The 14,112-nt window shown below is 44.7% G+C and overlaps 1 protein-coding gene across 1 annotated transcript in view; it reads right to left on the reverse strand.

Moving 5' to 3' along the window:
• LOC148500790 (uncharacterized) overlaps positions 1-14,112 on the reverse strand; it is a 44,711-nt gene continuing 30,599 nt past the window's right edge. Inside the window, exons 9-14 of the mRNA XM_088451432.1 lie at positions 12,147-12,270; positions 11,933-12,030; positions 11,125-11,236; positions 9,100-9,197; positions 6,497-6,608; positions 1-3,734 (exon numbers count right to left, since the gene is read on the reverse strand). Coding sequence (XP_088307558.1) covers positions 2,599-3,734; positions 6,497-6,608; positions 9,100-9,197; positions 11,125-11,236; positions 11,933-12,030; positions 12,147-12,270 — 1,680 coding nt within the window. The 3' untranslated portion in view covers positions 1-2,598. The remainder of the gene's footprint in view (positions 3,735-6,496; positions 6,609-9,099; positions 9,198-11,124; positions 11,237-11,932; positions 12,031-12,146; positions 12,271-14,112) is intronic.

The following is a 14,112-nucleotide window of genomic DNA, read 5'->3' on the forward strand; positions in this document are numbered from 1 at the left end:
ATATACAGGATATGACAGTTTCACATGCAAGATGTTACAGGTTGGTGCACAGAATCTTCCAAACAGCAATACAGTTCTTTTAGTGAACTCACAGGTCCAGGATCCCTAACTCTAGTCACCCCCGGGTCTATAACCTGGGCGACTACTTCACTGCTTACTTTATTAATGCAAAGATCGTTTTGGAGACTGACTGAACTTGATACAGATTAACACTATAAGAACAAAATGAGCCATCCATTGATCTATATGGTTTACACTATAAAAAAAATAAAATAGGTTTTTCTAATATTTTTAAGGATATCTCACTTTGACAGTGTAAACTGTTTTCTTATTCTTTCCAGTTCTATAGCGCCAAGGAGATCCTATTTTCCCTGTTCCCTTTGGAAGGGTGGCTAGATACCCTTCAACTCCTCATAGGCTGCAACCAGTAACCAGACTTATACAGTGACTCTATACTAGCAACTACTCCCTCTGGTGGCGGGGCACATGTTACCATTTCCAAAATCTTTGGTTAGCTATATGGTAATGACTGGAAATGAATGGTGTTTCATTGGAACCATCAATGGTTTGGTTTCAAAGGTCGATGCCGGTTTACCCGATGACGGTGAGGTTCCAATGTTAATTTTCAAGAGAAGAAAGAAAAGAAGTCTGTAATGGGTGCACAAATATAAAATTTTACTTTTATTAGTTTAAGTAACACCAGTAAATCATCAGAACATGCAACAAAATTATGGTTAAAAAGCAGTATAGAGAATGTGTACAGGATAAAGAAAATGTGAATGAAAAAAACTGCTATTATCATCTGTGTGCCTCTAAGTCGTCTTCTATTATTTTAATGTAAACTCAGTGGTCGAAGTGGGGCGGTATACGGCGGTATGACATACCGCCACATCCCGGCCCCACTTCATCCCGGGGCTCGCGGCCGCCAGTCAATCGCAGGGCTCGCAGCCGCCAGCCAATGAAAAGCTGCCAAATGGCAGCTTCTCATTGGCTCGCAGCGGAGCCAGATAAACTGCAGGGAAGAACCGAGGATCCCGGTGGCTCCACTCCAGCAGCGCAGGTAAGAGAGAATTAGAGAGAGGGGAGGGTGTGAGAGAGGGAATAGAGAGTGGGGCAGGGGGCAGACAGAGGCAGGCTAGCTATTGTAGGGGGTGAAAGAGAGAGGGAATCAGTAAGGGCAGGGTGTGAGAGAGGGGAGCAGGCAGGGAGAAGTGTGTGTGTGTGTGGGTGGGGGGTTAGAAGTACAATGGAGTGATATAGAAGCAGGGGCCTATAGGGGGGGGGGGAGATTCAATCTCCATACCCCCACCTCTAAATTACCACTTCGAGCACTGTGTAAACTAATATGAGTTAGTGATCTGTGGATAATTAACAGTAGTTAGTCACCTAGATTACACATAGTACAACAATAAAAACTACTAGTTACCTCGGGAAGAGATACAACAGTGTTTAGATGTTACTATATTGCAAACGTCAACTGTATACAAAGCGGATACCTATACAAATTAGGCAGTCTAATAACTCCAGGAATAATTCATGAATGGTATCCGCTATTACGTTGGAAAACAAAAAAAGGATTCTATATATATGCTTTGCAGAGTTGTACATTAATGTGTCACTGATTGATTTATCAGTCCAAAGGTATTTTATAATCATATAGTATCCACCTGTTATCTTAATAAATAAAACTCTCTCCTCTGTAATCATAGGCAAAAAAAAAGTTAAAGCTCTCAATTTAGAAATACATAATTGTATGACCCAAAGTGGCACTATTATCATGTAGTGTAGGGCCACTAGAGCAAAGAAGCCTTGCCATGGCTGGGGGCTTTACCATGTGTTTGCAAATGTATGCAACTGAGATCTCTGCATTACTATTATCATGTAGGGTGTAAGCATCTTGTCTAGATTAACCCGTTGCTCACATACAACTGTGATGGAACAATACATTTATTTGAGCAACTTCCATTCTGTGTATCACTACGCCACATGGATGTCAGACAGCAAAGTGCAGGCTTTTGTTCTCTAACTTGATACCATACTCTCTGAGCTGGTATTTTATGTGGCTCATTACCAAATCTTGAATTATCCTCTGGGTGTTGCTCAGTGTTATTAGCCTGGTCCCTGCAGATGACCTCACTGCCAAATAATCTCCATCTCCTGACCCTGCACATTACTGGTGATCTCATTACATGACCCATCTCACACCGACAATTACAGCCATGTGATCACATGATGTAATAGTTTCCCACTTCCCATAGTACATCCCCAGCAAATTGTCAAGATGACAGATTAGTTAGGACCCTATATTAGGGCAAGTGGTCTTTTGTGTGTTATTGTGCAAAATGGCCAAAATCTAATAGAATAAGGAAACTGAAAGCTTTTACATGGGGAATATACTGCAGCCTTATGTTGGTGACACTCACTAACATGGGGATTTGAATTAAATTGTGATATATTAGTAAATAATGTGAAAATGCTAATGTAATTTACCCTTCATTAAGCATGAAATCTAGACTAAGATTGTATTTATGCTTGTAAAAATGTTAAAAAGAATTTTAGTACTACATATACCAATGCAATTTCTACATTTTTAGATGCTCATATACATTGTTTTTCTCCTGTGTAACGTTTCTGATAACTAAAAAGAGCTGATTTATGTTTATAACATTTCCCACACTCAGAACATGGAAATGGTTTCTCACCGGTGTGACTTCTCTGATGTTTAACAAGTGTTCCCTGCCGTGCAAAACATTTCCCACATTCAGTACAAGGAAATGGCCTCTCACCTGTGTGAGTTCTCTGATGGTCATCAAGTGTTCTCTGCCGTGCAAAACATTTCCCACATTCAGAACAAGGAAATGGCTTCTCACCTGTGTGAGTTCTCTTATGGTTATTAAGATCGCTTTTCTTTGTGAAACATTTCCTACATTCAGAGCATGAATATGGCTTCTCACCTGTGTGAATTCTCTTATGTGTAGCAAGTGCTGACTGGTTTATAAAACATTTCCCACATTCACGACATAAATATGGCCTCTCACCTGTGTGAGTTCTCTTATGTGCAGCAAGTGCTGACTGTTGTATAAAACATTTCCCACATTCAGAACATAGAAATGGCCTCTCACCTGTGTGAACTCTCTTATGTTTATTAAGATCTCCTTTCTTTGTAAAACATTTCCCACACTCAGAACACGGAAAAGGCCTCTCGCCTGTGTGAGTTCTCTGATGTTCATCAAGTGTTCCCTGACATACAAAACATTTCCCACATTCAGAACAGGAAAATTGCTTCTCACCTGTGTGAACTCTCTGATGTGCATCGAGTGCTGACTGGTATATAAAACCTTTCCCACATTCAAAACATAAAAATGGCTTCTCACTGGTGTGAGTTCTCTTATGTTTATTGAGATCTCCTTTCAGGGTAAAACCTTTACCACACTCAGAACACAGAAAAGGCCTCTCAGCTGTGTGAACTCTCTTCTGATGTAGAGAAAGACTCAGCTGCTTTTTAAAACTTTTCCCACACTCAGAACATGAAAACGGTTTATCATCTGTATGTTCTGAGCTGTGTGTAACAATACTGGGATCATCAGGGGAACACTCCTCATGATTAGCAGGGTTTATACTTGGGGTTATGGGGTTTTCTCCTGGAGAATCCTGTGAGAAGTTATCATCTAGGTCACAATCTGGAGATAATATGAGATGTCTCCCTGAGTTATTCCTGCTGTTGTGTCCATCTGCTGGGAACAAAATAAATATATGTGAATTAGCATCTCTGCAGCACTATACCATACTGTGTTACTATAATAAGACGTGCATTGCTGTACCCCGACATCTCCATACAGTCAGTGACCTCATCATTGTCACGTCTCAGGGCTTGATTCACTACGGATCGCTACTCCAATCGCAGCTGCGATTACGCACAGTCTGCTGCGAAAATATGCTAATGACTGCAATCGCAATGGCGTAGCAGAGCCAGCATAGAGACAACCACTACTGCACTTGCACATCCGTATTACCTTGAAATCCTCCGTATACATCCGGAACATGAGGAACATCGGCCCCTCCCGCAGATTTACAGCAGCTCTGACCTTACTTAGAAATTGCTAGCCTCGTAGCACGCAGTGAGCACTCAAGCTGCGTATGCCATTGCAGTGGCTAATTTATGCACACCCAAGCAACGCCTGATTTTATCCGACCACTCCCCTATCACCACCCCCCAAACGCTGCACTGAAGTCACTCACTCTGCGATGGCTCTGGCACTCCGTGAGTGATCGCGGAGCAATCGCAATGCTAACTCACACACGAGCAGAGCGATGCATACGCATGCGCATTACGCAACAATCGTCCGTCTGTGTGCGCTAATGAAATAGCGATCCATACTGTATCCAGGCCCTCGGTTTGTGACTGAGGAAGTCAGAGAGTAACTAGGTCCTATTACATGCTACGGTGTAACACTGCTGTTTGCCTTATGTTACATGTTATGGTAAGTAGTGATCACACTAGACACAGACATGTATTTGCTGATGTTTGTCATGAGGAGGTTTAGGGTGTAGGAGTAACACTGGCCGGGGAGTAGTCACTAAATAGGACACAGGGGGAGATGTATCAAATCTTGGGGCGCTATTCAATTGTTGTCGCCGGCAGCTGTCGCCCCTTCATGACCGATGGAGCTATTCAATTGTTGCTCCTGGCAGGCGTGAACAGCTGCCGGCACCAGAACTTCAGCTCGCACTTCCCGGGGGTGGCGAGCTGAAATGCACGAAAAGTGACCCATTTGGACGCGATAATCAATTGAATATTGCCCCGGGAGATTGGGTGCGATAAAACAATTAAATAGTGCCATAGGAGAGATGTTGCCCATAGCAACCAGGTTTCAGTTGTCATTGTACAGACTATGCTAGATAATTGATAGCTAGAATCTAATTTGTCGCTGAGGGGCAACTTCTCCACTTTAACTAGGGGAGATGTATCAAGCATTGGAAAGATAAAGTACTAACCAATCAGCTTCTAACTCTCATGTTACAGGCTGTGCTTGAAAAATGACAGAATCTGATTTTTTTTGGTACCTTATCTCTCTGCACTTTCTCTCTCTCCAAGGCTGGATATACCTCCCTGTAAGGCTTGTTGAATCCTAGAGAGTTTGCTTCTACATTAGTGACAGAGGAGGGTGTAGGATAAGAGAGCGCTGTAGTGACAGAGGAAGGTGTAGGATAAGAGAGTGCTGTAGTGACAGAGGAGGGTGTAGGATAAGAGATTGCTGTAGTGACAGAGGAGGGTGTAGGATAAGAGATGGCTGTAGTGACAGAGGAGGGTGTAGGATAAGAGATTGCTGTAGTGACAGAGGAGGGTGTAGGATAAGAGATTGCTGTAGTGACAGAGGAGGGTGTAGGATAAGAGATTGCTGTAGTGACAGAGGAGGGTGTAGGATAAGAGATTGTTGTAGTGACAGAGGAGGGTGTAGGATAAGAGATTGCTGTAGTGACAGAGGAGGGTGTAGGATAAGAGATTGCTGTAGTGACAGAGGAGGGTGTAGGATAAGAGATGGCTGTAGTGACAGAGGAGGGTGTAGGATAAGAGATGGCTGTAGTGACAGAGGAGGGTGTAGGATAAGAGATTGCTGTAGTGACAGAGGAGGGTGTAGGATAAGAGAGTGCTGTAGTGACAGAGGAGGGTGTAGGATAAGAGATTGCTGTAGTGACAGAGGAGGGTGTAGGATAAGAGATTGCTGTAGTGACAGAGGAGGGTGTAGGATAAGAGATGGCTGTAGTGACAGAGGAGGGTGTAGGATAAGAGATTGCTGTAGTGACAGAGGATGTAGGATAAGAGATGGCTGTAGTGACAGAGGAGGGTGTAGGATAAGAGATTGCTGTAGTGACAGAGGATGTAGGATAAGAGATGGCTGTAGTGACAGAGGAGGGTGTAGGATAAGAGATTGCTGTAGTGACAGAGGAGGGTGTAGGATAAGAGAGTGCTGTAGTGACAGAGGAGGGTGTAGGATAAGAGATTGCTGTAGTGACAGAGGAGGGTGTAGGATAAGAGAGTGCTGTAGTGACAGAGGAGGGTGTAGGATAAAAGATTGCTGTAGTGACAGAGGAGGGTGTAGGATAAGAGATTGCTGTAGTGACAGAGGAGGGTGTAGGATAAGAGATGGCTGTAGTGACAGAGGAGGGTGTAGGATAAGAGATGGCTGTAGTGACAGAGGAGGGTGTAGGATAAGAGATTGCTGTAGTGACAGAAGAGGGTGTAGGATAAGAGAGTGCTGTAGTGACAGAGGAGGGTGTAGGATAAAAGATTGCTGTAGTGACAGAGGAGGGTGTAGGATAAGAGATTGCTGTAGTGACAGAGGAGGGTGTAGGATAAGAGATGGCTGTAGTGACAGAGGAGGGTGTAGGATAAGAGATTGCTGTAGTGACAGAGGAGGGTGTAGGATAAGAGATGGCTGTAGTGACAGAACAAGGAGAATATGTGACTGTTCTGTACTTAGTGATTATTACTCACCTGTGCCGATAGCTGTAGGGATTTCCTCCTCCTTACACTGCTGATCACCCCTCACATACGTCTCTTCTTCCTCTTTTATATCTTCTACTTTAAAATCAGTCAGGTGTTCCCCCTAAATACAACAAAACGATAAAATAACACAAAGTGCGTGTGATGAGATCCAGGCATCGGTCATGTCCTAAATGCAGGTTAAGTCCATTCTGACCATGGCACCTGGGAAGTGTTATTACTGTGCGATGTCCCTCTGTAGTGTATATCAGTAATAAGACACATTGTTGTTGCCAGGTGGGTGCTGAGTGGAGAAAGCACAGTCTTATAGGTCACCAGAAGTCCCAATGAGGAATCACAAGCACTAGACTGATAAAGCCCCTCATGGGTGACCTCACAATGCAGTGAGAGAAAACAGGCACAGAGTACATTACAGTCCCACTGCCCTCTGTGTTACCATCCTGTGTTATACTCAGGGTCCTAGTAGAGATCTGTGAGCTGGACACAGCAGGGGATATCCTGGAGCAGAACGCCTGGGGATGGTGCCTGGTACTGTCTCCCAATCAGAACTGCTGTACCACTTATGGAAGGATTCTCCCCTAACTAAGAATTGTTTTGCTGGGAAAACCTGTGGATTTATCCTTGGGCTGTGCACTGTGCATGGCACTTGTTCTGCGCTATCCTGCCTGTTAGCAGGTGATACCTGGGTCCTTATTCCCGGTAACTCACCTGGCACTTGGTAACGTGTGATGTACAGATGTGGAGTGTAACTTGTATCTACATAAATACACATTGTATTGTACCCAGCGGCCCTTCCTGAGTGACCTACATAACCCCTAAGGGACCGGGACCTCTTTACAGCAGAAGAGGCTATCATGGCCACGCAGCTGGGTGGAGGTATCGCCAGGGTCAGTGTTCTCCCCAGAATTTTTTCCCAGCCGGGTGACATCAAGAAGTAGCCGGGTGGGGGCCTTCGCAATTATGCTTGCACCGGGAAAAGGGGTATCTCCCTTACCAATCCAGCCCGACACGTCTCAGGCTGCTCCCCCACTGGCGTTCAGTCAAAAGTTCCCATTATGCAGTGCCCCCTGTAGTTATCCCCAGATGCAGTGCCCCCTGTATTTGTGCCCTTTATACAGTGCCCCCTCTAGTTTTCCCCTTTATGCATTGCCCTTATGCAGTGCCCCCAGGCTGAAGTAGTGCCCCAGACTTAAATAGTGTCCCTTATGCAGTGTCCCCAGGCTGGCCCCTTATGCAGTGCCCCCAGGCTGGCCCCTTATGCAGTGCCCCCAGACTTAAATAGTGTCCCTTATGCAGTGCCCCCATGCTGAAGTAGTGCCCCTATGTAGTGTTCCTAGACTTAAATAATGTACCTTATGCAGTGCCCCCAGGCTTAAATGGTGTCCCTTATGCAGTGTCCTCAGGCTGGCCCCTTATGCAGTGCCCCCAGGCTTAAATAGTGCCCCTTAGGCAGTGCCCCCTTGGCATAAATAGTGACCCTTAGGCAGTGCCCCCAGACTGGTCCCAGCCCAGAACTTACCTAAACTTGATCGCCACTCGGGCTTTCGCTGCCTCGCTCTGACTGGATCTAACACGCTCCAGCAGGCGCGTGGGGCAGGGTCCTCACGTCGCGGGTGACATCAGGACGTCACCCGCGCTGTGCATCACTGCGAACGCTGGCCTCTGAAGCGATCGGAGGCTTCTTTAGCCTCCAGTCACTTCAGAGGCCAGCGTTCCACAGCAGGGGTCGGGGGGGGAAAGTGGCGGGCGGTAGGCTGTTTCTGCCGGGCGATGCGCCCGCAGAAAACAGCCCGGGGAGAACACTAACGGTGTTGGTTACACCCCGGTCTCCTAACAGTCCGATGGAATGACGTGAGATTAACCCCTTCATGACTTTATACCTTCCTGATCAGACCATAATACAGTTGTGCTGGGTCTCTATCCATTAGTAACACAGGGAAATAAATCTTTATTATATACATGTGTGTTGTGCTGGAGGGAAAGACAGGAAAATTACTAACAGGTGACAGGAGCTAAGTCTCTGGCCTCCCCAACTCTCACCGCGAGGCCACAGAGAGCCAATGTGGATAAACTAATTCTGGGTACACACAGTATAAACTATCATTCGTACAGCCAACGACCAATGTAGTTTCCAATGCATCTGTGGGTGTGTACACACGACTGACCCATATTCTGGCCACAGGAAGCAGCAAAATTAACGTCAGCTTCCTCTGGCCAGATATATCGATCGGCCGATTGTTAAGTGTGCATGCACAGATGCCTACTTACCAAATTCATCAGTCGGTCGGCCGATCTGTCGCTGCAGTGTGTACCCCACATTAGGCCACCACTCCCATTTATATACCCGCAGCGGGCAGGATGGGATGACAGCTAGTATCTAGCCGGTATTCAGTTATCTTCCTCTATTACTTACTTAGTATTATTAATAATCAGGACTCAACACAAATGAACCCACAAAACAATAAAAGTAACCCTCAATAATGTCAGATTTATACACTGAGATTAAATAAAAGAAAGTCAGATTATATCACGGATACAGCCTCACTACAGACCATACAATGAGAAGTCAGTGATATATTGGTGTTTCCACCTACATGATCCTCCTGTGGGACACTGTGATTCTCCTCTGTATCATCCTGGGAATAAGGAGGACGGGGACATCTCTCTGGGGTATTCCTGTTACTGGCCCCATCTGTAGGAGACACACAGTGACTGATTACACTGTATATATGTGAGTATCAGATGATGTGTATCTAGGTGGCCCTGAAACGCGTTATCCGATGGATATTTTGCACCAAGAATACGGCTATTGTATGTGCACACTGACATTGATAACGACTATAAACCAAGCGTACGGATAAGGGCGGTCCAGCCACAGAGATGCGTACAACTCCACAAACTGGAGAATAAAACACATTGCTTTCATTGAGAACAATTGCGGATGCAATTACGTACAACTTGTGCTCAACTTTGCAAAACCTCCTGAGTGTATCTCTGCTGGAATACTAGCAACCCTCCAGGTATTATACTTACAGAGAGTAAGCGAGGAATCAGCATATCACATATAATCCTGAACTGGCGCGTTTTTCTAGGACGACTCTTGGAATACATCTAGATCCAGTCTGATATCTTCATGCGTTTCCTCCAGGTTCCATAAAACCACATATGTAGAGATAAACAGCATGAGCAACGTACCGCTGTCCTGGTGTATTAAACTTAATCATTTTAATTGTCAGACTAAACTGTGATCACCGATACAATAAAAATGGATCCACATCCTCTGCTCCGGTCTGGTAACTGATCTCAGTTGGGTATTGTACTAATATTGTGGATCTAAAGGAAACAGCTCACACAGTCAACACGTTTCAATCACAGCGATCTTTCTCAAGGCTATATTGCATTATATCAGTGATCACATTTTAGTCTGACAAAATGATACAGTTTAATGCACCAGGACAGTTGTGCGCTGTTCTTTATGTTTATTTCTACATGTGTGATTTTATGGAACCTGGAGGAAACACAGAGTAGCACAGGACCTGGTGTCACACCGGGCAAGTCGCACTGCATGGAGCATTGAGGCTAGATGTATCAGGACACATCTGTAGGTCTCCGCTTCAACTCTGAGGGCAGGAAGTTCTGGCCATCTGGATTTGGGCCACAGATCTGCTATCAAGCTGTAGATCTGAGAGGGGGGTATTGGTAACCGGTTAGGAAGATGCACACAGTCTCTGCTCTGTTCTCCCGCTGACCACTCGTCAGTCCTTTTTGTGGTGGCTGCCATGCCGCTATCACCATAGGCATCCCCGCCCTTCAGTTGTGTGTCATGGCCATCAGGGCCATGGATGCAGGATGACACACCAGAGACAGAGAGTGTGGGGAGGAGACTGGTCAGGTCTCTGGGCTGGTAACACACAGTGACATGATGTGAGGGGGAGAGCAGGAGTATAATAGGGGCTGACAGATCCTGATGTATGAGATACACCAGAGAGTGTGGGAAGGAGACTGGTCAGATCTCTGGGCTGGCAACACAAAGTGACATGATGTGAGTGGGAGAGCAGGAGTATAATAGGGGCTGATGGCTCCTGATGTATGAGATACACCAGAGAGTGTGAGGAGGAGACTGGTCAGATCTCTGGGCTGGTAACACACAGTGACATGATGTGAGGGGGAGAGCAGGAGTATAATAGGGGCTGATGGCTCCTGATGTATGAGATACACCAGATAGTGTGGGGAGGAGACTGGTCAGATCTCTGGGCTGGTAACACACAGTGACATGATGTGAGGAGGAGAGCAGGAGTATAATAGGGGCTGATAGCTTCTGATGTATGAGATACACCAGAGAGTGTGGGGAGGAGACTGGTCAGATCTCTGGGCTGGTAACACACAGTGACATGATGTGAGGGAGGAGAGCAGGAGTACAATAGGGGCTGATGACTCCTGATGTATGAGATACACCAGAGAGTGTGGGTAGGAGACTGGTCAGATCTCTGGGCTGGTAACACACAGTGACATGATGTGAGGGGGAGAGCAGGAGCATAATAGCATAATGGCTCCTGACTGTTGTAGTGACAGAACAAGGAGAATATGTGACTTTTCTGTACTTAGTGATTATTACTCACCTGTGCTGATAGCTGTAGGGATTTCCTCCTCCTTACACTGATGATCACCCATCACATACGTCTCTTCTTCCTCCTTTATATCTTCTAGTTTAAAATCAGTCAGGTAATCACCCTAAATACCACAACAATAAATAAGAATTGAATAATGTCTGATTTAATGAAATGAGAAACCCCTTTATGGCTGTTATATTATACCTTCCTGATCAGACCATATATCAGATTTGCTGTGTGTCCCTTATACATTAGTAACAGTGAAATAAATCTGTATTATAAGCACATGCATTATGCTGGAGGGAATAACAAGTGATGATACATAATGGAAAGGGAAGGCAGAATACACAGCTCAGTGATACCCTGACATTACACTGTAGCTCTATTACACAGGTATCACCTTTCCCCCTATACAGACACCTGCAGCTCCTCCCACATTGTCAGTGTCCTGATGGAAGCTGATAAAGGTCACAGAGCTCACACTGAGTTGCTGTGACATCACTGCCCTGTGTATGAATGACCCAATCTGCATAATGCTTCTGTACAGCAAATCTGCCAGGCTGTCACTCAGAGAGACATTTAATTTATGTATAAACACTACAGGTATATTATGTATAATATTCAGCCGATATTCAAATAATTTCCTATACTGTAACGTTATATCAATCAAGATTTAACCCCAACTAATTCAGAAACAATGAAAATAACATTTGATAATGTCAGATTTAATAAAAGAAATTCCAGGATGTTACATTGCTACAGCTTCACTACAGATCATACAATAAGAAGTCACTGATATATTGGTGTTTCCACCTACCTGATCCCCCTGTAGGACACTGTGATTCTCCTCTGTATCATCCTGTGAATAAAGAGGACGGGGACATCTCTCTGGGGTATTCCTGTTACTGGCTCCATCTGTAGGAGACACACAGTGACTGATTACACTGTATATATGTGATTATCAGATGATGTGTATATAGGTGGCCCCATAGCTGCTCTCCCCATTACAGTACATGACAGTCTCCTCTTACCCAGTGATGTGAGGGGCCGGTGATTCTCCATCATCACGTCCTTGTACAGACCCCTGTGTCCTTCTATATACTCCCACTCCTCCATGGAGAAATAGACAGTGACATCCTCACACCTTATAAGAACCTAACACACAATAACAGGACACCAGAGTATGCTCCACCTATTTTATAAAAGGAAGCGACACTATAGTCTGCTACACCTGTATTATAAGAGGACAGGACACTAGAGTCTGCTCCACCTGTATTTAACAGGATAGGTCACTAGAGTATGCGAGACCTGCAAAAGAGGTCATAGGAATCTGCTCCACCTGTACTAATAATAACTGAGCAGGGTCTGTTTCATGTTAACTATAATAAAGTACACCAGACACTGCTCCACCTGTACTATAACAACAGAGCAGGGTCTGCTTCATGGCAACTACAATAATGTACACCAGAGACTGCTCAACCTGTACTACCTATTATTACAGTCACATTAAAGTCTCCTGTTTCCTCCTCCCCCTCCCCTCTCACCCGGAAAAGATGTTACACACACTACTTCCGGCTTCTACTGCGTTCCAAGCCTCAATCATCATCTTCCCTTGAGTCTTGGGTTGGATAGTGCCACGGTGAGGGCAGCCGTGAGGCATTATGGGAATTGCAGTCCAGAGCTTTAAGAATCTCTCAGCTTTGGTAGGAAGTTCGAACTTCAACTCCCAAAATGCATTGCAGAATCAGCCTTCTCTGTCGAAACCGTCATCCAGACTGAGCGCTGCAGGCGATTACTATATGCTAGTGCTGCCCTCCAGTGGTTTGTATGAGAATAACATTTCATAATACTTTACCAGGATCATTCTCTCCCACTGCCATCTTGTGGTCAGACAATGCAGGTGCTGAAGGGAAGTTTGAGAATAACAAAATATAATACTTTCATATCGTTTTGAAATTTCGCTCTGACATCTTGTGGTCAGTCTGAGAATTGCAGCTAATTATATAAATTAAGACTGCCCTCCAGTGGTCAGTTTGTGAGTTACACTATATAATATTTGTATCCTTATCACTATGAATTTTCTCACTGCCATCTTGTGGTCTATCTGTGAACTGCAGATGGTTTCATATGTAATGACTGCCCTCCAGTAGTAAATTTGAAAGTTACAATATTACAGTATACACTTTTATCCTTATTATGTATTCCATCAGCGCCATCCTGTGGCCAGCCTGTGAACTGCAGATGGTTTCATATGTGATGACTGCTCCTCTGGTAAATTTAAAAGTTAATGTGCAGATATGTCCTTGCTCATCTAGCTTTAATACGCCATGGAGCGCGATAAGCCTGGCGTGAGTGAGCAGTCAGGTCCTGTGCAACTCTGCTAGCGTTGTGCATTTTAAAAAAATAAATAAAATGCATCTAATACCCGGCGCAAAAAAGTGCAGAATTGGGGTTTTGGGGTGCAAATTTGCGGCAACCACCCTGCACCCTTTGGACACCCCCCGTGATGCTAACTGCGTCATAAAATGCAAAAAAAAAAACACAAAGGACACCCCAAAAAAAGCACTTAGAAAAAAATGGGTGAAAAAAAACAAAGTGGGGGTACAAAATCAAAACTAGCAAAATAGCCTTTGGGGGGGTCTGCAAATATGTGGGAGGTGTATTTTGGATTGCAGGTGCTTGCTGAAGGTGCGTTTTGGGCGCTTTTTAATGCTTGACTTTAGACATTTTAAAATATGCTTGCACCCTTTTTCATGTACCCCAAATTTGATGGGAATACTTATTTTCTCCCCAAAAAAGTAGCAAAATGCTATTCTTCACCACTTGCTGAAAGACGCTAAATAGAACCTTCTGAGAACATTTAAAAACCCCAAATACCTTTAGCAGATCTATTCGGGGCTAAACATAGTGAACCCCCATGTCAGAGCATCTTTAGGGGGGTGTCAGCCTGATTTCCCCAAAACTGACAGAACTTTTCGTTGATTTCATTTTCGCCGG

This window comes from Taudactylus pleione, unplaced genomic scaffold, assembly GCF_031769625.1.
Source record: "Taudactylus pleione unplaced genomic scaffold, aTauple2 ptg000547l, whole genome shotgun sequence".
In the NCBI taxonomy this organism is placed as follows: domain Eukaryota; kingdom Metazoa; phylum Chordata; class Amphibia; order Anura; family Myobatrachidae; genus Taudactylus; species Taudactylus pleione.